This window comes from Hypomesus nipponensis, chromosome 28, assembly GCF_054491055.1.
Source record: "Hypomesus nipponensis isolate SF chromosome 28, ASM5449105v1, whole genome shotgun sequence".
NCBI classification, from domain to species: Eukaryota; Metazoa; Chordata; class Actinopteri; order Osmeriformes; family Osmeridae; genus Hypomesus; species Hypomesus nipponensis.
The window spans coordinates 9,315,111-9,341,027 of record NC_140388.1 but is presented as its reverse complement, the minus strand read 5'-3'; the positions used below and the strand labels follow the sequence as shown (position 1 = coordinate 9,341,027).

General features: G+C 53.3%; 2 protein-coding genes across 7 annotated transcripts in view; both read right to left on the bottom strand.

Moving 5' to 3' along the window:
* pdlim2 (PDZ and LIM domain 2 (mystique)) overlaps positions 1-689 on the bottom strand; it is a 29,438-nt gene extending 28,749 nt beyond the window's left edge. Inside the window, exon 1 of the mRNA XM_084695226.1 lies at positions 372-689. The gene's annotated coding sequence lies outside the window, so the exon portion shown is untranslated. The remainder of the gene's footprint in view (positions 1-371) is intronic.
* Positions 690-948: 259 nt separating this feature from the next.
* sorbs3 (sorbin and SH3 domain containing 3) lies at positions 949-25,905 on the bottom strand. Of its 6 annotated transcripts, none has more exons than XM_084695097.1 (21): positions 25,780-25,905; positions 15,729-15,797; positions 14,390-14,581; positions 14,081-14,153; positions 13,216-13,355; positions 12,746-12,809; positions 11,858-11,896; positions 11,691-11,772; positions 11,384-11,498; positions 9,742-9,789; positions 9,522-9,623; positions 8,737-8,795; positions 6,695-6,777; positions 5,075-5,136; positions 4,841-4,887; positions 4,487-4,601; positions 4,176-4,301; positions 3,211-3,717; positions 2,992-3,083; positions 2,748-2,854; positions 949-2,625 (listed from the first exon to the last, which is right to left on the bottom strand). In XM_084695097.1, exons 2-21 carry the CDS (start codon positions 15,738-15,740, stop codon positions 2,564-2,566), a joined length of 2,127 nt encoding a protein of 708 aa, XP_084551223.1. In that variant the 5' UTR covers positions 15,741-15,797; positions 25,780-25,905; the 3' UTR covers positions 949-2,563. The 6 variants fall into 6 exon arrangements, with proteins under 6 accessions (XP_084551223.1, XP_084551221.1, XP_084551226.1 ...); XM_084695095.1 differs by lacking the exon at positions 25,780-25,905 and adding an exon at positions 22,145-22,245; XM_084695100.1 differs by lacking the exon at positions 25,780-25,905 and adding an exon at positions 22,145-22,245 and having other exon boundaries at positions 949-1,607.
* Between the last annotated feature and the right edge of the window lie 12 nt (positions 25,906-25,917).

Below are 25,917 nucleotides of genomic sequence, written 5' to 3'. Positions count from 1 at the left end.
GCATTCATAAAAGCTTTGTACTAATTAAATTAACGTAGTCAAATTAATCACCGATTTGATCAGAGCCAAAAGAAGAAGTGACAGAAGCATTGGAAATTGTATTTGTTACACTTCAAGGAAAACACACCTGTCGGCACTTTAACAAGCATTCATAATTGATGTCTTGTTGCATTGTACATTTTAGTAGTAATGTGTCAATTAAATCTAATTAAAACTGAGAACAGCAAATTGTAACAATAATATTCAACTTGTTTACAAATTCCCAATCCAAAGTAAATGATGGCCGAGTCGAATATTGTTTAGTCAGAGCAATTACAATCTGCCATGTCATAAACGGTCTTTAACTATATTTGTGGAAAACGTTCACTCACCAAGGTAACCTGAAAAAGATGTGAAGGCAATCAAATAGCGCGTGTACACCTGCGGGTCCGTAGCCGTGCTGGTGAACATCAATGCGCACAAAAAAAAGCGACAAGGACGGTGTGCCCCACTGCACTTTCTAAAGTAAAACCAGAAGTAAACAGGAATCTCCTTTCTGTATCCAAACGTATAAAAAAGACTGTCCTTTTCTTGTCTTTTTCACAGTTAATGACAACGACCTAGCCCCGAGCGTAGGAGACAACTTCACCTCGGCGTATGAGAACGGTTAGATACCACCTGTGGATATGCGCGATGAGGGACAAGCTCACGTGGCCATGTGCGGTCATCAAAATAAAGGCTTGACATAAGCAGTGATGCGGGGCGGGTCTAATATGGGGTGGGTGATAATTGAGACATTACATTCAAGAATGTACTCGTTTGGTTCTGTTGAAGTGCGCCATCTACAGACAGTCTAATTTCCCACAAAATAACATAATGACTTATACTGTACTCAAAGATCTACGGCGAAAAAATGTCCAATCATTTGTTTAAGGAACTGTTGTAAAAGGCAAAAATCAAACCCGCTAATATCATCGCAAGATTGTTTATTGTTGTTATTCAGAAGTGTGTACCATGTATTGAGATACAATGTTTTATGAGGAAATATATTATATTTCTAATTTCATAGATGGTTAAACTCTGTACAATCATCGTTTGTGACTACAACATGTTTTAATTGTATTCTTTTACAGTAAAATTATGAACAATTAAGAAACAAATGAAATTTGATGCCGGTTTTAGAAGGTCTTGGATCTACCATTGCCATTACTTACACTGATCAACACAGCTGTTTATTATTCCAAAGCAAAAATGTTAGAAAAATAACGTCAGAATATAATAACAACTTTAAGAAACTGTTTGCGGAAGAAATCCGTCTCATCTTTTTTCTCCTGACATTCAACTTCCACTGTCACCCTAAACTCTGACAGTTTTCTCCAAACGCTTACTGAATAAGTGGATTGAGGATAACAACATACAGTATAGTACATTTATATCTTGAAGGCATTATTGGTATTTATTCTAAGACATACAGTATAAAACGGCCTCTGATTAGCAAGCACTGATTAGCAAAGACCATTGATATTGCTAGTGAATTTTAAAAAACAACAGGTATCCGCAGGTGGTACTGGGCGGCCATGACAGCGTTTTACTGCAGCCTTGGACTCATCTGGAATTTTTTTATAGATCTGAAAATCAAAGTGGAAGGAAGACATTTCAAAGACCACATTCATCTCGTCATGACATGATACTGTCTGAGGTCATGTGACGTCATCCGTTTCTCTGTGTGTGTGTTCCGTTACAGCCCGGTTGTGGAGAAAAGTTCTGAGTGCGGTCTGCTTAGTCACAGTGCCTGAGCGCGCAGCCATAACACACAGACAATGCAGAGACAACAGAGCCGTCTGGAGGATGTGATTCCACCGCTAAGCGAGGCCCTGCTGGAGTTCACCTGTGGAAGGAATGAGTGAACTTTCACCACAGTAAACGCTTGTGGTCGACGAGGGACAGAAAAAAAGTCTTCCACTGCAATGGAAACAGCATCCTCAGCACTCAGTTCATCCATTCAAGCTGACTGCGAGTGTGTGTGTGTGTGAGTGAGTGTGCGTGCACATTGAGTGTGCACGGGTACACGTGTGTGTGTGTGTGTGTGTGAAAACACTCCATGTCTAGTCAACAATGGAACACAAATGCTGGGAGGTGAGATAGAGAACCACACAGTGTTTCAACCTCCAGACACAGACTGGGCGTCAGCACAGCCATGGTGGGGGTCCCTGATTGGGGGTGAGCATAGCCATGGTGGGGGTCCCTGACTGGGGGTGAGCACAGCCATGGTGGGGGTCCCTGACTGGGGGTGAGCACAGCCGTGGTGGGGGTCCCTGACTGGGGGTGAGCACAGCCGTGGTGGGGGTCCCTGATTGAGGGTGAGCACAGGCGCGGTGGGGGTCCCTGACTGGGTTTGAGCACAGCCGCGGTGGGGGTCCCTGACTGGGGGGGTGCACATGCAGGCTGGACCGCTCCCCGGGTGGACTAGGACAGGGGTGGAGGGACGTGTGGGGTTGGAGTGATCTGGTGAAGCAATCTGGTCTAAAACAGTGGTGGTTCTCAGTCCAAGAGGTGAAGGTTGAGGAGCGGGGTGGGGGTGCACTCAGACGGGTGCCACATAGTTCCCAGGGAACGTCCCAAAGGCGTGGGTCCTTTCTGACGTACCTAGAGAACAAGAGGAGCATGTGCCGTCAAACACGACATACAGAGATGTAGTACACCCTAATGTCCAGTGGAGGGCAGACTCATCCCTTCCAATGGAGGGGAAGGTTCCGACAGCTCCTTACCTACAAACCAGCCATCGTCACATTTCTCCATCACCTGGACAATGTCCCCCTCCTTCAGTTCCAGCTCGTCTCTGTTCTGGGGCTTGTAGTTGTAAACCGCTTTATATCTGCCAGAACACAGAACAAGCCGCTTGAAAACTTGGCTGACAGGAACCAAAAACATTTCCCTAAGTGAAAGGAACCATTTTGAAGAAGTTGACAGTTGACAGTCAATTTAATCAAAGTGTGTACTGTTTGGACTCACGGTTGCCGCGGCACCACCGCAGCTCCAGAATGGACGTGCCTGTTGGAGTTGATGTGCGGATGCGGTCCGGGGGAATGTTTGGTGCTTCCATCCTTGAGCAGGAAATGAGAGAAGATGGTTCAAATAAATGACCTTAACCACACACGGATATACATATCAGGTCTCAGTCATGCCCAGTCCCCAGTCATTAAGCCAGAGGCTTCGCTAAGAGCAACACACCTGAGGGAGGTTGTTGTATTTGGGGCTGCTAGCTGGACCAACTCCCGGTCTGTGGGTGGATGCGGCCATGTGATTGGACGGCGAAACAGCTCTACCTACGGAATTCTGGGTCGCTGGATAAGCCCCGCCCCAGTGGCTGTTCTGTGGGGTGGGGGAGGTGGGGTTGGAGGCAGGGTGAGGCCAGTGATTGGTCGCTTCTTTGGCTATGAAGGGCTGGGTGGGTGAGGGGGAGGAGGGCTTCAGGGGGGAGTATCCAGGCTCCGGGCTGAGGGAGGCAGGGGTGAAGGGGGAGCGAGGGCAGGGGGAGTGGAGGGGTCGTCCGGGGCTGGGAGGCTCCGGGGAGGTGGGTGACATGGGGCAGGCAGGGTAGTCATCGCTGGACTTGGTGCGGGGCATCTTGTTGACCTGGACGTAGGAGGTGGGGAAGATGCCGCTCCGGCTGGTCCCTGAGATCCTGCCCTCCAGCCAGCTGTCATCCACACGCCTGGTGACACAGATCACCTCGCCCTGACACAGGGAAACACACAGGCAGGCGTTAAGGAACCTCTCAAAAACAAGCGAAATATCCAGGAACATTGACAGTAGAATGCTTTCGTTCAATGTAGGGGAACTCATTGTTTCTCGCTGTCCTGTTTTAAGACGCTCCCTAAGGACAGTACAATGCTGTCATTCAATGTAGGGGAACTCTACTCTACTCTCGTTTCTCGCTGTCCTGTTTTAAGACGCTCCCTAAGGACAGTAGAATGCTGTCATTCAATGTAGGGGAACTCTACTCTACTCTCGTTTCTCGCCGTCCTGTTTTAAGACGCTCCCTAAGGACAGTAGAATGCTGTCATTCAATGTAGGGGAACTCTACTCTACTCTCGTTTCTCGCCGTCCTGTTTTAAGACGCTCCTTAAACTATCCGGGTGCTGTGAGCTGGTGAAGGGGAGGGATGTGAGCCAGTGAAGCGGAGGGAACGTCACCTTGCGGAAGGGGAGTTCCACGGGGAGGTCGGCGTTGAAGTTGAAGAGGGCCACGGCCTCGCCGTATTCCACCACCTGGACGGAGGGGGACTTGATGGGGGTGGGCCTCTCTGTGGGGGCCAGAATCTGAGGGGAGGGGGACACCTGGTCAATCATAACGGGCGAACAACAGGATGCAGTTCTGCTTAAACACACCACGTGCCAGGTTACTGAATCGATGCTAGGTTAAACAGACACACACGCAGACGCACACACGCTCGCTTACACACTCCCTCCCTCCCTCACACACATTCACTCCCTCGGTCACTCACCTCCACGTAGGTGGTGGGGAAAATGCCAGCTCTCCCATGGTGCTCTCCTTCAAACCAGTTGGCGTCGACCTGCCTGTGGATGTAAACGATGTCTCCTTTCTGCAGAGGCAGCTCCCTGGGAACATCAGACACAGGGCGGGCGCATGGATTACAGACAGACCTCTGTGTCGTCGCATGTGCATTTCTTCCTAAGCGATACTGGGTGTGGATGTATCTGTGGGCTTTCCTTGAAACTAAAGGACACATTGGATCAACTTGAATGTATCTATCCGAGATGGGACATTATAACAATGTTGTAACGATGTGTGCCTATCCTCGGTGACATCACCGAAGACCAGCTGGTAGGGGACTCACTTGGGTGACTGTGCCTGGAAATTAAACTTGGCTCGTGCTGCTTTCTTCTGCACAAAGAAACACATTGAAAACATTTCAACAGGGAATTTTGAAAAGGGGTTATATTCTCCCAACTGCCAGACAAGGCACCATGGGTAGACAACGTGTGTGAGGGTACACAGTGTGTGTGCGTGTGTGTGCGTGTGTGTGCACGGTGAGTGCACGGGGTGTGGGCGTGCGGGCACTGTGATATACCTTCTTCTCCTCTCTCTTTGGTGGAAAGTCCATGGTGTCTGAAGCAGGGGACAGACGCTCTACTGCAGAGACCAGAGCAGGGTGAGGACAGGGGGCACCAGAGAGACACCCCCCAAACTGACCCCCCAGGCTGAGCCCCCAAACTGACCCCCCCAGGCTGACCCCCCCAAACTGACCCCCCCCATGCAGATCCCCCCAAACTGACCCCCCCAGGCTGAGCCCCCCAAACTGACCCCCCCAGGCTGAGCCCCCCAGGCTGAGCCCCCAAACTGACCCCCCCATGCAGATCCCCCCAAACTGACCCCCCCCATGCAGATCCCCCCAAACTGACCCCCCCAGGCTGAGCCCCCCAAACTGACCCCCCCAGGCTGAGCCCCCCAAACTGACCCCCCCAGGCTGAGCCCCCAAACTGACCCCCCCAGGCTGAGCCCCCCAAACTGACCCCCCCAGGCTGAGCCCCCAAACTGACCCCCCCAGGCTGACCCCCCCAAACTGACCCCCCCAGGCTGAGCCCCCCAAACTGACCCCCCCAGGCTGAGCCCCCCAAACTGACCCCCCCAGGCTGAGCCCCCCAAACTGACCCCCCCAGGCTGAGCCCCCAAACTGACCCCCCCAGGCTGAGCCCCCCAAACTGACCCCCCCCAGGCTGAGCCCCCCAAACTGACCCCCCCAGGCTGACCCCCCCAAACTGACCCCCCCAGGCTGAGCCCCCCAAACTGACCCCCCCAGGCTGAGCCCCCCAAACTGACCCCCCCCATGCAGATCCCCCCAAACTGACCCCCCCCATGCAGATCCCCCAAAACTGCCCCCCCCCAGGCAGAGCCCCCCAAACCGACCCCTTCAGATAATGCCCCCAAACTGACCACCCCAGACAGAGCCCCCAAACTGACCCCCCCAGATAGACCTTCCAGACAAGGGCTGGTTCAAAGCAGAGCGCAGTCAGTCGATGGTAGAATCAGACACTTGATTAGGAGACGCGATAGTGTGCAGCATTTGTTTAGTCTATCTTCAAACTTTGCTGTCGAACCCAATTTAAATATTCTTACCCCTATAAAAACAGTGAAACCGTGAGTATACAGTTCAGTGTTTGTTATTCAGAATCTGACGGTCTTCTGGGCAGCTCCCTGAACAAATCTCCAAGAAAAACAATTGGATAAAGCTAATCTATAATCACCACTTCCCGCCCCTAGTTTCTATTTTCTGTGCTTCCTCCTCCTCTCACTCTCTCTCTCTCTCTCTCTCTCTCTCTCTCTCTCTCTCTCTCTCTCTCTCTCTCTCTCTCTCTCTCTCTCTCTCTGTCTGTCTCACTCACTCTCCTTATCTCCTCTCTCTTCTCTCTCTTGCTCATGAGACTCCAACAGTAGTCCAAGATTGAATTGCATTCTGGAAGTTTCGACCAAATGGATGTTTCATTGATTAGATCACTTGAACTGTTAATAAGCTCACAGATGAGACCGCCCCAACAAGCTACAGTAGTGCAGGCTCTATAGCATGTATTGCTGCTCGTTATTTGACCAGTCTTTGTTGGAATTGCTCAACTTCCTGTTAAGTTGTTTGAGGCATGTGTGTGTGTCGATGTGTGTGAGTGTGTGTGTGTGATGAGGCTGGGCAGTGTCCTACCATGTGTGGGACTGGAGGCTGTCCTGGGAGCAGACGAGAGAACAGCAGAGGGATTGAGGGGCCGTCTGGCAGCAGGCACAGAGCTGAAACAAACAAGGACAGCGTATCTCTTCATCACTGTGTCCTCGCCATCAACTCCAAGCAGAGAGATTAAGACACACACCAGAGCAGGCGACACACAGCCTGAATATATCCAGAGCACTAAGCGGGCGGGGGACACGTTTGTCCTGCAGGGTTGGGTCTCTGGGGGGTTGGGGACAGGGGACACATTTGGTCAACAGGCCTGGAAACATCTGGGTGGTTGTGCAGCAGAGATCAAACAGAGATCCCAGCAGGCGCTGGAGAGGACAGGAGGATGATGACACCAACACGTGGAGGAGTCTCCTCTGTGTTGTTTTGACAAATATGAGGGTTAAACCCTGAGACTTAAACATCAAACCAACTCAAGACTTCCCCCCCAGGACAGCCCCAGCCCCCGACCCAGCCCCAGCCCCGACCCAGCCCCAGCCCCAGCCCCAGGGTCCACACGGGCATCAAGTCTAAAGTGTTCCTGCCATGTGTGCAGCTGTCTGTGTCTGTCTGTAGTCAAACAAGGCCGGATGGCAGGATGCAGTAAAAACCTGCAATATTCTCACCACAGTATGTTTTCATTTTGCATCTCCGTGGCAACTAGGTTTACTGGCCCATGAGGGCCTGAGGAAGGCGGGAGTTGAGGAGGAGTGTGTGTGTGTGTGTGTGTGTGTGAGGGGGAGGGCAGGTAGGCCAAAATACACAAGTCCAACACAGCAAACAACGACCCCGGGAGAGCTGCCCAGGAATGCGCTACCCTCGAGGTGAGAAATACGCAGCGCTGCCCTTCTGACCCGACAAACGCTGGACTTGAACCTGCTAAAGCTCTACGGCGTCTCCAAAACCACGCGGCCCAGCGGGGCCGAGGACAAGCACCTCCTCCCGGCAGTGCGTACCAGCGCTGCAGCAGGGAACCCTGGGAGTTTTGGGGGGAAGCAGGCTACGACGAGGGGAGAGAGCGCAGGTTCATCCGTGGCAGCAGGGGGAAGGGGGTCTGTGTGATGGATAGCAGCAACAGTCCACCCTGAGTGAAGCAACCTGCTGTGGAAGTGGATTAGGAGCAGGGGAGGGGGGAGGTGGGGAGGTGGGGCTCAGAGGAGGTGAGGTATGTGGATGTGAGCCAGGGCCTCGAGCGCTAATGAACCTGTCCTGGTGTTACCCCTGCTCGGGGCGCTGCCTTCTGTTCTTCACACACACACACACACACACAGATGAGCTTCAGAGTGGGAGATAGTGTGGGGAGTAGCCTGTAGACTAGACGGCAGTATGGTGTTGTTTGTGTGTGTGTGTGTGTGTGTGCTGAAGGAGTGGGGGGGGCTTTTAGAATCTGTATTAGCCTTGTTCATTGGATTGATCCTCACAGCTATGTTTCTAGCCCTGTGTAGCCCTGTGTGTGTGTGTGTGTGTGTGTACCGCCGCTGTAAAAGCCTTAGAGTTGTGAAATCGCACCCAGGGTCGCACCCTCTTGTGCCAAGACAACAGCAAACAAATTACTGTTCGACAGAAGTTGTCATGCCATGGTCTGAACTGCTGTCTGTGCAGATCCTGCAATCCGCTTTGTCCTACCCTAACACTCACATATAGAAATACATCCAAAGTCGATGTCTGGTTTGACTGAAGCAGCATTACAGATCCTTCTTTTTATATTAAACATGACATTTCCTCCTTGTTTAATGGATGACAGAGGTGAGTGTGAATCACCTGATGCCAGGACACACCTCAGCCATGCAAGCAGGGCTGCTCTGGGTTTTAGTCTGTTTCAGCTAGAAAACCCTGCAACTACACAATCCACACTGCACAAACATTGGTAAAGAGCTACTCACCCCCCATGAACCCCCCCCTGGATATCATGAGACAGAACTCTCACAGCCTTCTGGTTTCCCACACACACACACACTCCCACACACACTATTCACACATTCCCACACGAACACACACACACACTCCGAGGTAATGCTGACACCGCCACCCACCTGTTGTCGCGCGCTCCTCCTGTCCCAGGGCCAGATCCTGAATCAGCGGGCCGGACGGCCTGGAAACAGAGACACACAGAGAAGGCAGGTCAGCTCCCTGCTGCTGTGTGAGGAACCCAGAGGAACTCTCCCAGCGCCAGGCTGCCGGAGCAGAGGAGGAGGCCCCTCCCTGGGGGAGGGACGGATCCCCTGGGTCCTAGTGTCCCTGAGATGCACAGCCAACTGGGAACTCTATGGATGGTTTGACTGAGGAGGCCCTGGACCACTCATAGCTGACGAGATGAGGCTGATCAGGGTTGTGGGGGGGGAGATTCGAAACCGACACTCTTGAAAGCATGTTTGGATTTAGCCTGGAGTCAAGTAACACAAGGGAAGATAGAGGAGTTGCGAGGTAAGGGTGATTGTGAGTGGGGTTGTTGAAGGTTGTGTTTGCAGGGAGGTGGTGAAGGGAGTGGGGGGAGGGGGCGTGTGTGAGGGAGGGTAGGAGGGTAGGAGGGGGGTGGGAGGGTAGACTGTCTGAAGGGTGAGGGAGTGGGGGGGGAGCGGACCCTCCGAGGGCAGAGCAGGCAGGTCCTGGGGTGTGAGTAAGGGGGCTGTGTGGGAGGGGGGGGGGCAGGGGGGGGGCGTAGGGCTGTCCGACCGAGTTCTACATCAGCTTGTGAGGTCATGCATGCAGCTGCACGTGATGGACCAAGACCATCTATGGTGGTGTGGGTGAGGGAGAGGGAGGGAGGGAGGGAGGGGTGGGAGGGGGTGGGTGGGTCACGAGGCGGGGGGCTCAGTACCTCACCCCGGCCTCTGCGCTGCCTCTTCTGGGAGAGCCTCCTCTCCAGACCCTGGATGTCCATGTCCAGCTCAGCCTCGAAGCGGCTCAGCTCTGAGTGGAGCTGGGGGGAGAAACATTCAGCCTCTGAACACAGCATCGACTGGAACTTGATGAACACACACACACTTACACGCCTGCACAGGTACACACATGGACACGGATCCACGCGCAGTACTCACCTCTATAGAGGAGGAGCGGGGTTTCTCAGGCTGGCTAAGCACTGGAGTCTGGGGAGAGGAGACACACACACACGCACACACAAACACGCATACACACACACGCATACACAAACATACACGCACAGTGAGCACAAAAGCACAGCGACAATGGAGCGAACACATTCGGAATAGGTCACGGAAATTAGATGAGGAACTAATTACACACATTCTGCAGATGACTCCAGAAATAAGCCTTTAAGTGTCGCCACTGTACATTCCTAAACGGGAGTTTCTGCAGACCGAATTACGATCAAATCTGATTTAGCTCATTGACTACATGAGTGCTTGACCAGTTGGCCAGCGCTGAATGCCTTGGGTCCCTCATTAGGAAGACTGATGGCCATTAGACACCAGACAGAGCTGAACCCAGCGTTACTTTAAAAGGGTAAAACAAGAACCACAAACTCTCCTCTTTTGAAATACCCGGGCAGAATGTGAACGTCTACCACGCCAAACCATCCGTCCCGCCAGCCGGCGTTTCCCCACGAGCATATTTACGTGGCGCGATGTCACCGACGAGGACCGCAGCCCTGACATCGTCTCGGCTGGTGTTGCTATGTGTGTGAGGAGAGTGGAGTCTGCAGGCCTGCTGTCAGTGGTCCTAGTACAACGCAGTGGATACAAGCTGTGTCTCTACCTCCCTCCCTGTGCCCTGCCCAGATCACGTACAGCATCACTGCTCACTTGGCAGGGGAGACATTAATGGGTGAACAGAGTCTGCACGTCCACCGGCACGTCCACCGGCACGTCCACTGGCACGTCCACCAGGAGGAGATCGGGATGCGACCTCCGACCCCGAGGGAAATGAAACAGCCGACCGCGGCTGCGAACCATCACCCCACCACGAGAGGTTAACACCATAACACAGATCACAAGATGCCTCCCGTGAGGAGGGGAGGGGGGGGGGAGGGGAGAGGGGGGGGCGCCACAAAGATTTCTTTTCTTCCCCAGCAGCGAGGCGCCGGGCTTGGGCCGCGCCACATCTGAGATGTGGTGACGAGCGGGCCCGGAGGTACCACACAAGGCTACACACACACACACACACACAGACACACACAGACACACACACACACACAGACACACACGCAATCCACCGAGTTCCCCTGAGTCAAATAATACAGTCCTGTGTGTCACCCTGTCAGCATCAACAAGCAGTTAGGCTGTCGTCTCGTAACCAGACCACGGTCGTCCAAGGAAATTCCTCCGGTAGCCACATGCCTTTACATGTCCCCGGAGGAGAGGCGTGTGTTTGGGCGCCTGAATGAAGAGGGAAAACACACCTGGAAGAGTGCCATTGTGCATGACCACATTCAGCAGCAACGGATTAGCTCGCGTGACAAGATGCAATGTCACGCCCTCCGGAGAGTTCTCCCTGAGAAAGAGGCTCCCATGGAGCTGGTCACAGACACGACCACCATCTCCTGGGAGAGAGATTAGGACCACTGGTCTGTCTCTGAAGGCATCTCCTTATAAGGCTCTCGCGTTACCACGCACAATACGACACTCACAACAACCTGTGTGTTGACAAGAACAAACCCCTGTGGGGGAGTGAAGGAGCAGGGTGGATGTGTCGAGGTGCTTCAGTGTGGACCGGAGGTCCTACCTTGTTGGGGGTCACTGTGGCTGTGTTCTGTCCGGGCTCAAAGTCATAGATACTCCTGGGTTGAGAGTGCTGCTTCCCCTGGTCGAACTGGCCTTCTCCATCGGCCAGCTTACTCCTGAAACGCACACGTATTTTTATGCATACACTCACGTCTATCCACACACACACCCACGCACGCTCCCACACACAAAGGTGTATATAGAAACAGCATTGCAGTCTGTGTAATCGTGGTTTTCTTTTTTCGGTGCTTGTGTAGTAGCAACAGATCCAGACTTGTCCATGCGGCCGTTCCAGAAGCTTCTCTCACCAGTCAGGCAGGGCCCCATAGGAGGTGAGGGCGAAGGGATCCGGGCCGCTCTCCTCTCTTTCTGCTGCAGGGCTCTGCTTCCCTGAGGATCAGACCAGATAACCCTCAGAAAGACAGGGCCTTCCCACGCCCAGGAACAGGGAACGGGGGAGTTCTGGTGGACTTACGTTCAGCAGGCTCTCTCTCTGAGTCGTCCAGGTCGAGGTCTAACCGGCGGGGGAAGAGGAGGAAGTTCAAGTTTAACGAGAGTTGACTTATCGGTAAAGAAATGCTTTCTATTCAGGCTTTTACAACAAAATCGAATCAAATCAAAGATTTGAACAATGAGGGACAGTTTGTGTAATGCCACGAATCTACAGCACAGAATTGAATCGCTAAACATCTGTGCATGAATCACAGAACTCATAACTCATCGTAAGGATGCCCAGAGGTAACACTCCGGCTCCCCCCCCCCCCCCATCACACACTCCGCCCTCCCCCTCTCCCCCCCCCCCCAGGCCTGGAAGATGGGAGTGCGAGATGTCTACTTTTCTGCCTGTCTGTCTGCTGTTTGTCTGCTGAACTCAGACACCCCTCAGACACTAAGGAACATGGCACTGCCATCCTCCACACAACTAGGAGCCGATATAAATGTGGAGTGACAGTGGTAAGAATAGACAGGTCTAGGTTTGTAGACAGACAGAGAGACAGAGGGGAGGATGACATCAGGCTGCTACGTTTCCCCCTGTGCTCCCTCTGCAATAATCTGCCTTTAAGATCAGCTCCCTAGCTGCTGACATTGATGGAAAGGAATTCTCTTTGTGGGACAGTGTGAGTGGGAGAGAGGAGAGGGGGGATGAGAGAGGAGGGAGGCAGGGAGGGAGGGAGGGAGGGAGGGAGGGAGGCAGGCAGGCAGGCAGGCAGGCAGGCAGGCAGGCAGGCAGGGAGGGAGGGAGGGAGGGAGGGAGGGAGGGAGGGAGGGAGGGAGGGAGGGAGGGAGGGAGGGAGGGAGGGAGGGAGGGAGGGAGGGAGGGAGGGAGGGAGGGAGGGAGGGAGGGAGGGAGGGAGGGGCTTACCCTCTGGCTTCTTGTGGATCTGTCTGAACATGCTCCTGTACCAGTCTCTGGGCTTGTTCACACTCTGGTGAGAGAGAGAGAGAGAGAGAGAGAGAGAGAGAGAGAGAGAGAGAGAGAGAGCGAGAAAGAGAGAGAGAGAGAGAGGGAGAGAGAGAGGAGAGAGAGAGAGAGAGAGAGAGAGAGAGAGAGAGAGAGAGAGAGAGAGAGAGAGAGAGAGAAGAGAGAGAGAGAGAGAGAGAGAGAGAGAGAGAGAGAGAGAGAGAGAGAGAGAGAGAGAGAGAGAGAGAGAGAGAGGAGGAAACAGAGTCAACAGAGTCTGTGGACTTCCAACCTTCCCGGTAGTATCGGCACCAGAGTGTGGCTCTACATACTTGAGTGCACACAGGATGACAGAGGAGAGAACAGCTACCAGCTAATGTCTTCACACGGAAACAAATTCCACTGAATCATGCTCTCTGGGCTCGACTCACTGATCTGGATGCGATGGGCATCCCCGTCTCGTCCACGGGGCCGATGCCAGAGAACTTGATGAGCCTCTCCTCCCTGGTGGGAGCTCTGCGGGGCAGGGTGGCCCAGCCCCCGGACGACGTGCCGTTGGGCACCCCCCCTGCTGCAGACACAGGAAACACGGCTATGGCTGAGCGTTTAGGGAATTGGGCTATTAATCAGAAGGTTACGGGTTCGATTCCCGGTCGTGCGAAATGACTTTGTGTCCTTGGGCAAGGCACTTCACCCTACTTGTCTTGGGGGAATGTCCCTGTACTGACTGTAAGTCGCTCTGGATAAGAGCAAAATGTAATGTAAATATATTAGCCCCCCAATACACTCATACTGGAGGCGTCATCCTGACAGCTATTGGATATCTCATATGTCATGTCCACCAGTGGCCACTGGGGGGCCATAAAAGGCAGCAGTAAATCTTCCACCTGGGTGACTGGTTGTGTTTAACGGAGCGACACATTTGGTTCCTGTTACAGTGTCTAACTTAGATTGTTGTGCTTTGGCTCGTTTGAAAGCTGCCAATGACGACTTGTTTCCTGTAAGGGAAGTTAGGTTACATGGAAAATATGAAACTTTTAAGCAATGAAAAGTCTTTTCGACATCACAGGAAACCCTGACCCCTACTTGGCAGACACTGAGAAACTAAGACAGCTCAAATCCTCAGCTCTTTATCTCTCCCAAGAGGACAGAGGCCTCCCTCACAACCAGGCCTCAAATAAAGCACCACTACTCTCAAACGCATTGTTGAAGGAATCAAAGTGCGATTCTAATGAGAAGCTTGACTTCATCTCAGCTACATTGTTGATGTACTCTATCATTGTTTGTTGACCTTACCGTGTGGCAGGGGGGGTCCGTAATAAGACCCAAAACTGAGACCAGTGGGATCCCCCCCATTGGACTCTGACACCTGACGAAACAGAAAAGAAAAAGACAAAGAGAAGAAAATATTATTATACGTGACATGAGGAGAGAGGCTTCAGCCATGTTTGGGATATGCCCTGTCGTACTTCATGAGTCCACAAGGGGGAGTAGTTGTATATTGGTTCGAGTCCAACCAGAGCCTCACCCGTAGCATTACTAATAGCATCGCTAGCACCGCTACCTTAGCAGTAGTACTATCTTCAGTATGGGGGTGCAGGTTACCTTGTAGTCCCCAGACGGCAGCCGGGTGGTGCGGTAGGGGCTGAGCGGAGGCGTGGGGAGCCCGGGCGAGATGACCACCTCCTGGGTCAGACCCGGGGCGTCCGGGGGGTGCTGTTGCAGGCTGGGCGGAGCCGGGTCTCCAGAAAAGACGATCCGAGATCCGTTGACGTGGTCCAGAACCTCCACGTGCCGCTGGTGACGGAGCAGAGAGGCGTGGCTGAGCAACCGCGAACAACAGAGCCCCGCGCCCACATCTCTCCCCTTGCCCTCCCACTCTCATATTCTACTTCTCTCTCTCTCCTTCCCTCTGCTCTATCTCGCCCTCTATCACTCTCTCTCAATCTCTTTCCAGTTCTCCTTCCCTCAGTCGCCATAGGGGGGGTCAGGTGAGCATTGTTTCCCTCTGAAGGCCACTCGGCGCGGGGCGTCCAAAGCGAAAAGGTCCCTAATTTATTTAAAGCCGAGTCAGAAGGGAGTGTTGTCCCGCCCCCTTCATCATCTCTCTTGCAGCGGCAGGAGAAAGGCTTCTTTCAGGGCCGCGGTCGAGGGGGGTGGGGGGGGGGGGCAGGCGAGGGGGTGGTGGGGGTGCTGAAACAGGAGAGGCCCATTAACCAACCATTCAGAGGGCCCCAGTTTTCTCAGAACAGGGGGTGTGGCTGGAGCCAGCGGGGGCAAGGGGGTCGCTGACATTAACCTTAGTCACCCCGCTCCCAGATCCACACCCCACCCCCCTCCCTGGTCCCTCGGTTTCCACGGCGACGGTCAGCCCAGCCCAGCGCCCCTCCCCCTGGACTCCCCCGTGTGTTTGAGTGTGATGTCACAGCCTCTGTTTGGACTCTGCAGGCCATGGGAATCTCCTGGGCGTCTCAGTCAGGAGGGAGCTGTATCTAGTCCACCCTCACACACGCCATTGTGAAGCGGAGACGGTGACGTAGCCATGGAAACTCGAACCAGTCCAGACATAACTTTCCTCTTTTTACAGACTTGTAGGGACAGGTGTTTTTCCCTTTTACCATGTTTAAAAAGGCATCCTGTTGTTGCGCCTCCCCTTGTTTGTGGTAGATTTACAAGATAACCAAGCTAGCAAAAACATCCCTCTCCCCCTCCTCCCCTGCAGAGTTTTTTACTGGATATACAAAATACAAACACATGCTTTTTGCCACTTCAGACAGGTTTTACACGCAGGTTTTGTCTGTGTCGCTCTTTCATCTCAGGACTTTGTAGGCTACTCAGACTCAAACTCTTTGTTGTTCTGCTCTTTACGTAAATCACGAGGCCAGATACAAAAGATATCCCTGAGGAGGTGCAGAACTCATAAAGACAGGGAGCGTGTCTGTACCTCAGACTGCATGTCATGTGTTGAGGTGCAGCTCTATTATCCGCAGGTTCAGCCTTTAACAGGAGGTCCCTGCTGGGCCAAAAACACACAAATAGATCATTGTTAGGATTATAAACTGTACACAAACAAATGAAGGTCGATGGAGAGAAAGTATGACTGTAAAAAGTTGACTTGATTGTGAACAGGCTCCTCGCTGAGCTGTACAATGGATGACACAATGGGTTTATGTCCAGCGCTCAGTCTTGCTCACTTTCTCCATCTCTGTGTCACTTGTTATTGGATTAGCGATTCTGCAAGACAAGCTTCCCTGCTGCTCCTACAGGCTGCATGGCCAGACAGACTGACGTTTCATGTCGTTGTTCTTGAGTGAACACCATCCAACTCATTAGGCTCCGTTCCTAAACAAATATACTGGAACAAAGGCCTCCCCATGCTCAGTGAAGAAACAAATATCCTTTTTGTTGAGGTACAGAAGATTCTGTCCGAGTCATTCGAGAAGGTTTAAATGTACAGAAAGCCTATATGGTATGTACAGTAATGCTGATGTCATCAATCAACAGGCCGGCCGGAAAACCTCTTCTGCCATAAATCCTGTTTGATATTACTGAGCTGGCTTCCATAATCCGTGATGAATGTTGTTCCCATTGTTCCACCAGGGGAACGTTTGCTCCAGCCTCCTGCCCCCGTTACCACGGCAAAGGCCATGCAAAACAACAACGATGACTCATACTCACGCTCGAGCACCAGCCCCGGCCTCACACCCCAGCCTCAGCCCCAGCCTCACACCCCAACTGCAGCCCCAGCCTCACACTTGCACCTCAAGCTGGGTGGAGAGGAGCTGGGGGGGGAGGAGAGGAGCTGGGGGGGGAGTAGAGGAGCTGGGGGGGGAGGAGAGGAGCTGGGGGGGAGGAGAGGAGCTGGGGGGAGGAGAGGAGCTGGGGGGGAGGAGAGGAGCTGGGGGGAGGAGCTGGGGGAGAGGAGAGGAGCTGGGGGGAGAAGGACTGGGTGACAAGGTTCAGCTCTCCATCACAGGCACCTTGGAAAACGTGATTAGGCCCGCCTGGTCCCACATCAAAGGCAGGGCGGGCTGAGAGGGAGGCCACTTCCCCTCCGGTCCTCCACAGCGACCTGCCAAGGCCCATAATAACCCCGTCGGCATGGAAACCCTGGACGTGGGGCCCTCAACCCTGGCCCCATGTGGCGGGACTACAGTAGAGGACTGATAAGTGATTCTAAACTTTTCCATTTGAGGTCAGGCTTTCTCCAATTTGAGTCTTGGCCAGGATGAGGGGGTGGATGAGGTGGATGATGAGGGGGATGATGAGGGGAGGTGGGGAGGGGGGTGTCCACGATTATTCCAGGGTGATGAGTGTTCCATGGAGTCTGTGTAATGGAGTGCTGTGGGACTGTAATCAGGGCAGTCAGACAGATCAGAGCTCTAACTCCCAAAGCTGAGCAACCCTGGACCCCAAGCACGGACGACGTCCCCTGCTGATCCACGTGTCCCCCTGTCTGACTCATCGTCGCCACACAAGCTGTGTTACGCAACAGGGATGACGAAGACAGATGCAGACACCAGCAGACTAAACACAGACTTCGGGGCTTAGCTCAAAAGCCCTCTCCCCACACATCCCTCTTCCACCAGCCGTGGAGGCTAGCCTAGACGTTTGGCTGTTTTCACCTCAGTCAGCTTTTAAAACGTCAATCTTCTCCCTTCTCCCTCCTCCCCTCCTGGGTCTGTGAGGAGTGGTGTTTACGCTATCACCAGGCTGGTATGTCTGTGAGCCCTGTTCAACTATCAGCATCCAGACCCAAGACTCTAGAGCCACACCTTCACTCTGCTGAACCTCTCACTGATAACTGGATTACCGGGGGTGGAATGCAATTGGCATTTTTGGACAATCAGTCTTTCCACGTCGAGAATTAATCATTCAATCCTCCTAGAGGGGGCAGACAATTGCGATTCTTCTTCTCCTTCGCAGACACACCAGCCTTTCACCCTGAAAGACTTCAGAGTCTCCGGAGCAAGAAGGCCGCCTTGTGTTCGCACTGCCTGCACTGTATGTCATCCATTATGAGTGCTGTCACAGGAAAGACATCTCAGATGATTATTCGTGAGATATGGTATTAGCCTGCATTAGCTGCATTCAGGAAGAGAAAGAAAAGGTTGTTCCGAGTGTTTACTTTGCTGAGGTTGCTGAGGCACACAGTCGACACAGACATTAGAAGTGGTTCACCAGCAATGTGTCTACACGAAGGAACGAACACTAGGAATTATGGGGGATACCACTTCAAAACTAAATGGAAAACATGGATGAATCGTTGCTCCAAGAGAGTTGCATTTCCCCAGAGTTTGTACACTTGGCATCCAAGACCCTCATTACCTAAATGAGTGTGTAGGTCTGTTGCTCTGCTCCTGGCTTACTCAGAGCTCTCTCTCTCTCTCTCTCTCTCTCTCTCTCTCTCTCTCTCTCTCTCTCTCTCTCTCTCTCTCTCTCTCTCTCTCTCTCTCTCTCTCTCTCTCTCTCTCTCTCTCTCTCTCTCTCTCTCTCTCTCTCTCTCTCTCTCTCTCTCTCTCTCCAGCCAGTCAACCCTAATAAGGCTAAAACAGTTCAGATATCTGGATCAAAATCCCTGTCCAGGACATCTGTGCTCCCCAGGACGTGTTTACTCTGAAACCCCCATACATTCTTATCTGGTTACCAGCATCCACACACCACACCAGGTTCACATGGAGGGGATTCCTTCGAGCAATTTATGAGGTTGCAGGATTTGATAAAGGCCATTTTGTGTCCCTGCTACAGTATATGACAGTACATCTACAGACAAGGTCTACAGTGGGTTTCCTTGTAAGGTGGTGGACGTTTTAATAACCCGATCTTCCCTCAGATATGTCTGGCCTGGAAATAATGTCCAGCTTCGGTCGGGCGGTTGTTCTCTCATACACACAGCCCAAGTTAGGTGGAGTGAAAGCGAGGTGTTTTACAGCTGTTTGACCTCCATTGAGAAAGGACAGCCTCGAGACAAAGAGTGAGGGACAATGGGAGCGAACAAAAAAAAAGGGTTCTGGATGTGAGAGTAGATTACTCTCGCGTGATGTGAAACGTCTCTTCCCAGGGTACGTCATCTGGTCTGAGACAGAAGCAGCTGTGAGGCGTCAGTACCGCACAGAGACAGGCACGGCACTCACCATCTCAACATTAACAGAACACCACAACCCCAGTCGCGCCGCAAACCGATACGGTTCGCTTCGTAAAAAAAAAAAAAAAAAAAACGTGTTTCATCACGTTTCACAACTCGGATGTTGGCGAGACATCTCTGTTTTCTTCACAGAAAGGTCACATGGTCCACCATGAAGTAAAGTGTGGGATGAGGAGCCAAAGTAGAGCAGGGAGCCAGAAACGCTCAACACAGGTCAGCACCGAGGTCAACCTCACCACACCCTTCCCATTCCTAGGATATCAAGCACAGAGACGGTTAAAATAGATTCAACGTAGAAATAGTGAGAGTAGAATGAGAAGGAGGCACAAAAAACACAGAGCCACTCATTCAGCGCTCAAGTGGTTCAGCACATCAGAATCAAATATCAAATCAGTTCTTCCGTCAACCCCTGTCCTCTCTCTGTTCTCCCTACCTCTCCTCTTGCTCCGGTGGGGGAGCTTCTCACGCCTGGGCCCTGCCCCTGACCTCCTCCCTTACGTCGAGCTGCCAGCATGTCCCCCCCCCCCCCCAGGCAGCCTAATCGCCTGGGTGACCAGTGAGGAGGGCTTCCTGCGGGGGCACAGCGTCCTGGAGGATTTGATCCCCGGATGGGAGCATGCAGAATGTCCCAAGGGACGCACGGGGGACATCAGCAGCACATCCATTTCCTGAACTTGTCCCTCAGCCAAGTGCAATGGAAAATAGTTTTCGGATCCAAAAGCAGGAGGGATGGATCCAAGATCCGTGGGGGCCCGACGGCGGCCAACTGCTGAGAAGAATCTCAGCTTAGCGCTGCAAATCCTTTTTATTGGGTACCCCGATTCGACCTCTCCCTAAGAGCACATGGCGTATATCAACCAATCATGACACCCTGACAGGGGCTCCATTGTTCCAGAGTGCTTCCTCATTGAGGAGCCTCGTCTAAGGCTTGTGTGTCAGCGGCTGTGCTGAGCAGGGGACCATGTTAATCATTGACCCCCTCCCTAGATGGAGGGAACTACAGCTCTGCTCAGTCCTGAGAACTGGTCCATGTCCAGGCCAGCCACTTGGCCCCCGGGCGTCGTTCTGTTTGCTCCTGTGTATAACACACACCGCACTCACAGCTGGCTTTACCAAAACACTTCTCGTCTCTCTATCGGCGCGGGAGGGGTCTAACCCTATCCTTCGTCGGAGTGGCTATTTCCTGAGTTTTTCACACACCGTGTCTAAGGCATAACTAGCGTCTAGCACTCAAGCCTGGCAGAGAGAGAGAGAGAGAGAGAGAGAGAGAGAGAGAGAGAGAGAGAGAGAGAGAGAGAGAGAGAGAGAGAGAGAGAGAGAGAGAGGGAGAGGGAGAGAGAGAGAGTATCCAGCCAAGCTGCGCCCTCCTGTCCAGACCCGTGCAAACCAGCGCGGTTACATAAGAGAGTAACACGACTTAAACGGTCGACACCTTCGCTTTAACGGGATGCTGATTACAAACATCTAAGGGATGAATAAAGCCTGGTAAGGTGAGTCACCGTGTAGCTGTTCCACACATGTGCTCTTGATGCAGCTGCCCCCAGCCCACTGCCTCCAGCCTCTCCTGTCTGTAGCTTGGCAGATGGGAGAGAACAGACCATAGACCATACAAGGACATGGAGCATGCCTGTTTATGATGGAACGTTACCGGGAGATATACACATTTATCAGGAGGAAACTATTTCACCTCCTTGTACGGTGCTCCTCCCCTCAAACTGTGACGGAGGGAGGAGGAGGGAGGCTGTATGGCTGTTTGCGGCTGTTTGTAAATAAAGGATCACTGTTGGATCTTCCAGTCTAAATAACTGTGGTTCTGAAGAAGCAGGCCAGGAAGACGGCAGGAGGAGATGCTGAAGAAGCGGTGGTGAGACGATGCAGGCCAGATTGGGCCTGTCTCAGCTGGGGAGGTCGTGCTCCCGCATAGCCTTTCACAAAACAACAATCGGACCGTGAAAGTGTGGTCGAGTACAGTCGCGACAGATTCAGATCCTCGCCCGTCGTTAAAGTGAAGGGGGTGGTTTTGCATGTCGTGGGTTTGCATGCCGGGCTGTGGAGATGGGGCCAGATAGATCTCCCAGAGCATCATGGGACAGGCAGATCTCAAAGAGCGATAGAGCGTCAAGGAAGAGGCTGGAGATCTATGTGGTGCAGGCTCTGAGAGAAGCAACAGGGTGAGGGCTGAGGAGGGGGGGTGAGGGGGTGAGGGCTGAGGAGGGGGGGTAAGGGCTGAGGAGGGGGCGTGAGGGGGTGAGGGCTGAGGAGGGGGGGTGAGGGCTGAGGAGGGGGGGTAAGGGGGTGAGGGCTAAGGAGGGGGGGTGAGGGGGTGAGGGCTAAGGAGGGGGGGTGAGGGGGTGAGGGCTGAGGAGGGGGGGGTGAGGGGGTGAGGGCTGAGGGGGGGGGGTAAGGGGGTGAGGGCTGGGGTCAGAACACAGGGTCGGTGTGTCCAGTCAAGAGCAGAGAGAGGCTCCAGTCTGACGTACATTTAGTCATTTAGCAGACGCTCTTGTCCAGAGCGAGTTACAGTAAGTACAGGGACATTCTCCCCGAAGCAAGTAGGGTGAAGTGCCTTACCCAAGGACACAATTTCATTTGGCAGGGCCTGGAATCAAACCAACAACCTCACGTCCTCCTCACATCACTAACACACCTCTACAGGGCATGGCTAGCGTCTAACAGAACACGGACACCCTCTGGGCAGAACAGAGTCAAGACACACTTCGGTCTCGAATCGCCCCCTCCGCAAATGCCAAGTCTTCACGTTAGGGAGTTTCTCAGTGTTTGCCCTCTCTTTAGTCTCCTGTACTCCACCCCTCTCCTCCACCCTTCTAATCCTCCTGTCCTCCACCCCCGCACAGATCCAAAACGTTATGACCACAGGACCATTACGAGATGGGCTCAGGCAGGAAGACTCCAGCCCAGGTAGTGACTCACACTGTGTGGCCATCCTCCTCTCTCTCTCTCTCTCTCAAAGCCCTGACACATTCCTGAGAAAGTCAGCAGCACTAATCCTGCAGATCAAGTGAGCTCCGAGCGGTCAGGCAGGTTACTCAAGCCCTCAATAAAACACAGCAAAATACCGCCACACGTGATCGTAAGGTTACTGTGTGTGTGGGTGTGGGTCTGTCTACGCTAGAAAGGAAACAAGCTTTCTTGTTGCACTGCTGCCCCTTCAGTAGGAGTTCTGTACTCACCTAGGTAACCAGTTCTGTACTTACCTAGGTAACCAGGCATGGGAAGCACAGAGAAACGTAGCTCTGGAAATCCTGTCTGCTCTCTGGAAGTTTCTGTGAACTTTCTGGAAGTTCCTGTCTGCTCTCTGGACCAAATGTGTTGTGGGCAGTCCTGCTCCACTCCCTCTGAGACTCTCCCTCTCTCTCACACACTGTCTCTCTCTCTCTACCTCTCCCTCTCGCTCGCTTTCCCTCTCTCCCTCTCTTTTTCTCATCCCTTTCCCTCTCTCTCTCTCTCCCTCCCTCCCTGCCTCTTTCTCTTCCACCCACCCTCCCACTCTCTCTTTCTCTTCCTCTCTCTCTGCTCGCTCCTCCTGTGAAGGACTTCCCGGTTGACAAGCGTTGTCATGGCAACCCCTGGTCACTGTTCACAAGCACCCCCCCCCCCCCTCCCTCCCTCCTGTCAGCATGAGGCTCCTTCGGTGAAGAGGACCCATTGTTGTGATAAGGTGATATTTCACAGTACGGGGTTAAGGAAAGGGGAACACAAATAGTTCATCACCTCCACCTCCCCAACACCCCAGAGTTCCCCTCACACTATCCCCCCTCTGCCTCCCCCCCTGCCTCCCCCTCTGCCTCCCCCCCTGCCTCCCCCCCTGCCTCCCCCTCTGCCTCCCCCCTCTGCCTCCCCCCCTGCCTCCCCCCTGCCTCCCCCTCTGCCTCCCCCCTGCCTCCCCCCTGCCTCCCCCCCTGCCTCCCCCTCTGCCTCCCCCCTGCCTCCCCCCCTGCCTCCCCCTCTGCCTCCCCCCTCTGCCTCCCCCCCTGCCTCCCCCCCTGCCTCCCCCTCTGCCTCCCCCCCTGCCTCCCCCCTCTGCCTCCCCCTCTGCCTCCCCCCCTGCCTCCCCCCTCTGCCTCCCCCTCTGCCTCCCCCTCTGCCTCCCCCTCTGCCTCCCCCCTCTGCCTCCCCCTCTGCCTCCCCCTCTGCCTCCGCCTCTGCCTCCCCCCCTGCCTCCCCCCCTGCCTCCCCCTCTGCCTCCCCCTCTGCCTCCCCCCCTGCCTCCCCACTCTGCCTCCCCCTCTGCCTCCCCCTCTGCCTCCCCCCCTGCCTCCACACCCTCTCTCCCATGCCTCTTGTGTGTGTGTGTGTTGTTAGGGCACACAGACCAGGTCCCTGTCCAGTCAAAGGGACGGGGAGAGAATAGGACGTCTCTGTGCCCAGGACTTCTGGAAGGTTCTCTGACTAATTTTCTCTCTGAGGCGGTCTAACCCCCTGGGCCACACTGCTGCTGTCTCTCTCCCGTCTCCTGGTTCTGGTGTTCCTCGTGTTTCCTGGCCAGAGAACCGTGACTCAGACGTCGCTCGACCCAGACACTCACTAGAGAGGCTGGATCAAGCTGGATTGAGAATAATGAGCATTGATTAAGTTCAAACAGTGTGTACACCACCAAAACATTCGAACCAGTGTCAAACACACGCCTCCAAATTCCTCTGTTAGGCTTTCTACCATACATGGCTAATTGGAACTTGGTTTTCCAGTTTGTCCACAGACTCAGCCAACACAGACAGACAGACTGAGAAAAGGGAATTCTTAGATGCTGACAAGCACGTTTAGTCCACTGGTATCCTTCTGGAACCGAGGGCAATGTTCCACGTTGCAGGTGGTAGAACTCTTCGCACTTTGACCTTCCAAAACACCTGGTCGTAAACCGAAGATCATTTAGCGTAGGTCAGCTGTGTGTGTGTGTGTGTGTTAAACCCAGTCCCAGGTTGGAACAGAGAGTCAGCTCTTTTAAATGATTCAGTGGTCTGGCTTAACACAGTGAGACACAGGCAAATGCCCGTATCTACTTACTAAAACTACCCCACCGCTGTTGTTTTTGCCAAACAGTTGCAGAGCCAGACCTGGGGAGAGGTGGGAGAGCTGGGCACAGGCCCTGTTACTGCCACACACACACACACACACAGCACCCTGCAGGGTAGGCATCACACACCGTGTCACTCTCAGACTCCATGGTGGGCTTCTGGCTCAGGCGCCTCCTCTTTCACACACAGCCCTCACTTTCCACAGCCCTCCGTCAGATGCATGTGGTCCACATCAGAGGCGACAAGTTAGCATGTAAAGGACACTAAAGACTTCCAACTGTCCTCCCAGGGCTGAGCCTCTGGCATAACAGACCTCAAACCACAGTTTTACATTTTCTCACATAGCAGACACTCTTATCCAGAGCAACTTACAGTAAGTACAGGGACATTCCCCCCGAGGTAAGTAGGGTGAAGGGCCTTGCCCAAGGACACAACTTCATTTGCCATGGCGGGGAATCGATCTGGCAACCTACTGATTACTACCACCGCTCAGCCATCTAACTCACGTTTTTGTGCCTCATCCCTCCCCTACCACCCCACGCTGCCACCTCAAAACAGACACTCCCTGCCCCTACCGACAGTGGAATGTACCGGTAGTCGACTCCAGAACGGGGCAAACACACAGCTCATTAAAAGGCTGAACGCCAGAGAGGACCGCAGATTGAACGCACCGTGACATAAATCTCTGTTACGTAACGCTGAACTACATCACTTTAGGAACTAACTTGTCGGAGCAAGAGGGATCAGAGGATTCGGAACATGCAATCATAACCGCCTGTGAAACAGACCCGGGAGGTTTTAATATAAAACCCAGTGTTTGGAGGGTTATAAAACTGGATATATTGCCATTAGATATCGCTGGTGTGAAAACAAACAGAATAAAAGTTATCGTAACCCATCTGTCCTTGGCTAAGCTTTTCCCCAGAGGGTTACGGTATGTAAATATGAATCCATGCATCCGGGAGAACTGCACTAAAGGAATGTCCATCAGAGCTCCAACACAGCAACTGGGTTTATTTTACAAGTAAACCCCCCTCTGGTCAGTAGACACACCTCCCAGTGTGGCCACACCTGACCTGGCCTGTCGCCCCGGCTGACCCAGGCCTACGTTCCTGACCCAGCTCTCCTGGTCTCAGTCTGACTGAGACGCTGCTGCGGACCCTCAGATAGAAGCCCTGTCTACCAGAGCAGAGAGTGCGCTCTGCGCGACAGTGTGTCCTTGTCTTGGTCTCCCAGCTGAGCGTCAAGGTGAAAACACCCTAAGGTATGCCAAAGTCATGCTTTCATAAAAGGGGCAATTATAACGATGTTATAGGCTGTTTGAAGCCATATAATAGCCTTGCAACCTAGCAAGAGAGCTGTGTTGGGGTGAAGGTCTGATTCCAGTTCATTTATAAAACACTCACATTTACAAACACTCCAACACCCCCCACCAGCTCCAACCCAGTAAGTTATGGTCCTTCTAACTTCTGCCTGCAGTGAGTTACATCCAATCTGTAGTAAGTTCACTTTTCTCTGCAGTTGTCTACAGTAAGTTATCCCCCCCCCCCCATATACAGCACTCAAAAGGTTTCTCAACATTGCACAACAATCCTCTGACCCAACTCAAATCCTCCCAGGGGTAACGTAGGAAGACACAGCCCACAGACAGTTCAAAACAGGCCCACAGCCCTGTGGATTAGCCTGTCCCTCTCTCCCTGCCCTCCAATAGAGTGGCGGAGGATGACAGAAAGAGTGTCCCTATAGTGTTGGTGGCAGAGAGAGGGAGACAGGGAGAGGGGAGAGGGGGAATAGGGAGGAGAGAGAGTTGTACTCACAGAGCAGTGCAGGGTTAGGCTGAGTAGTGAGGTCCTCTCCACGCCAACTAACAGAGAGAGAAGGTAGGAGGGACCCATTACTCTCACTCTTTGTCTCTCTTTCTCTCTCGCTCTGCCTCCCTCCCTACCTCGCTTTAT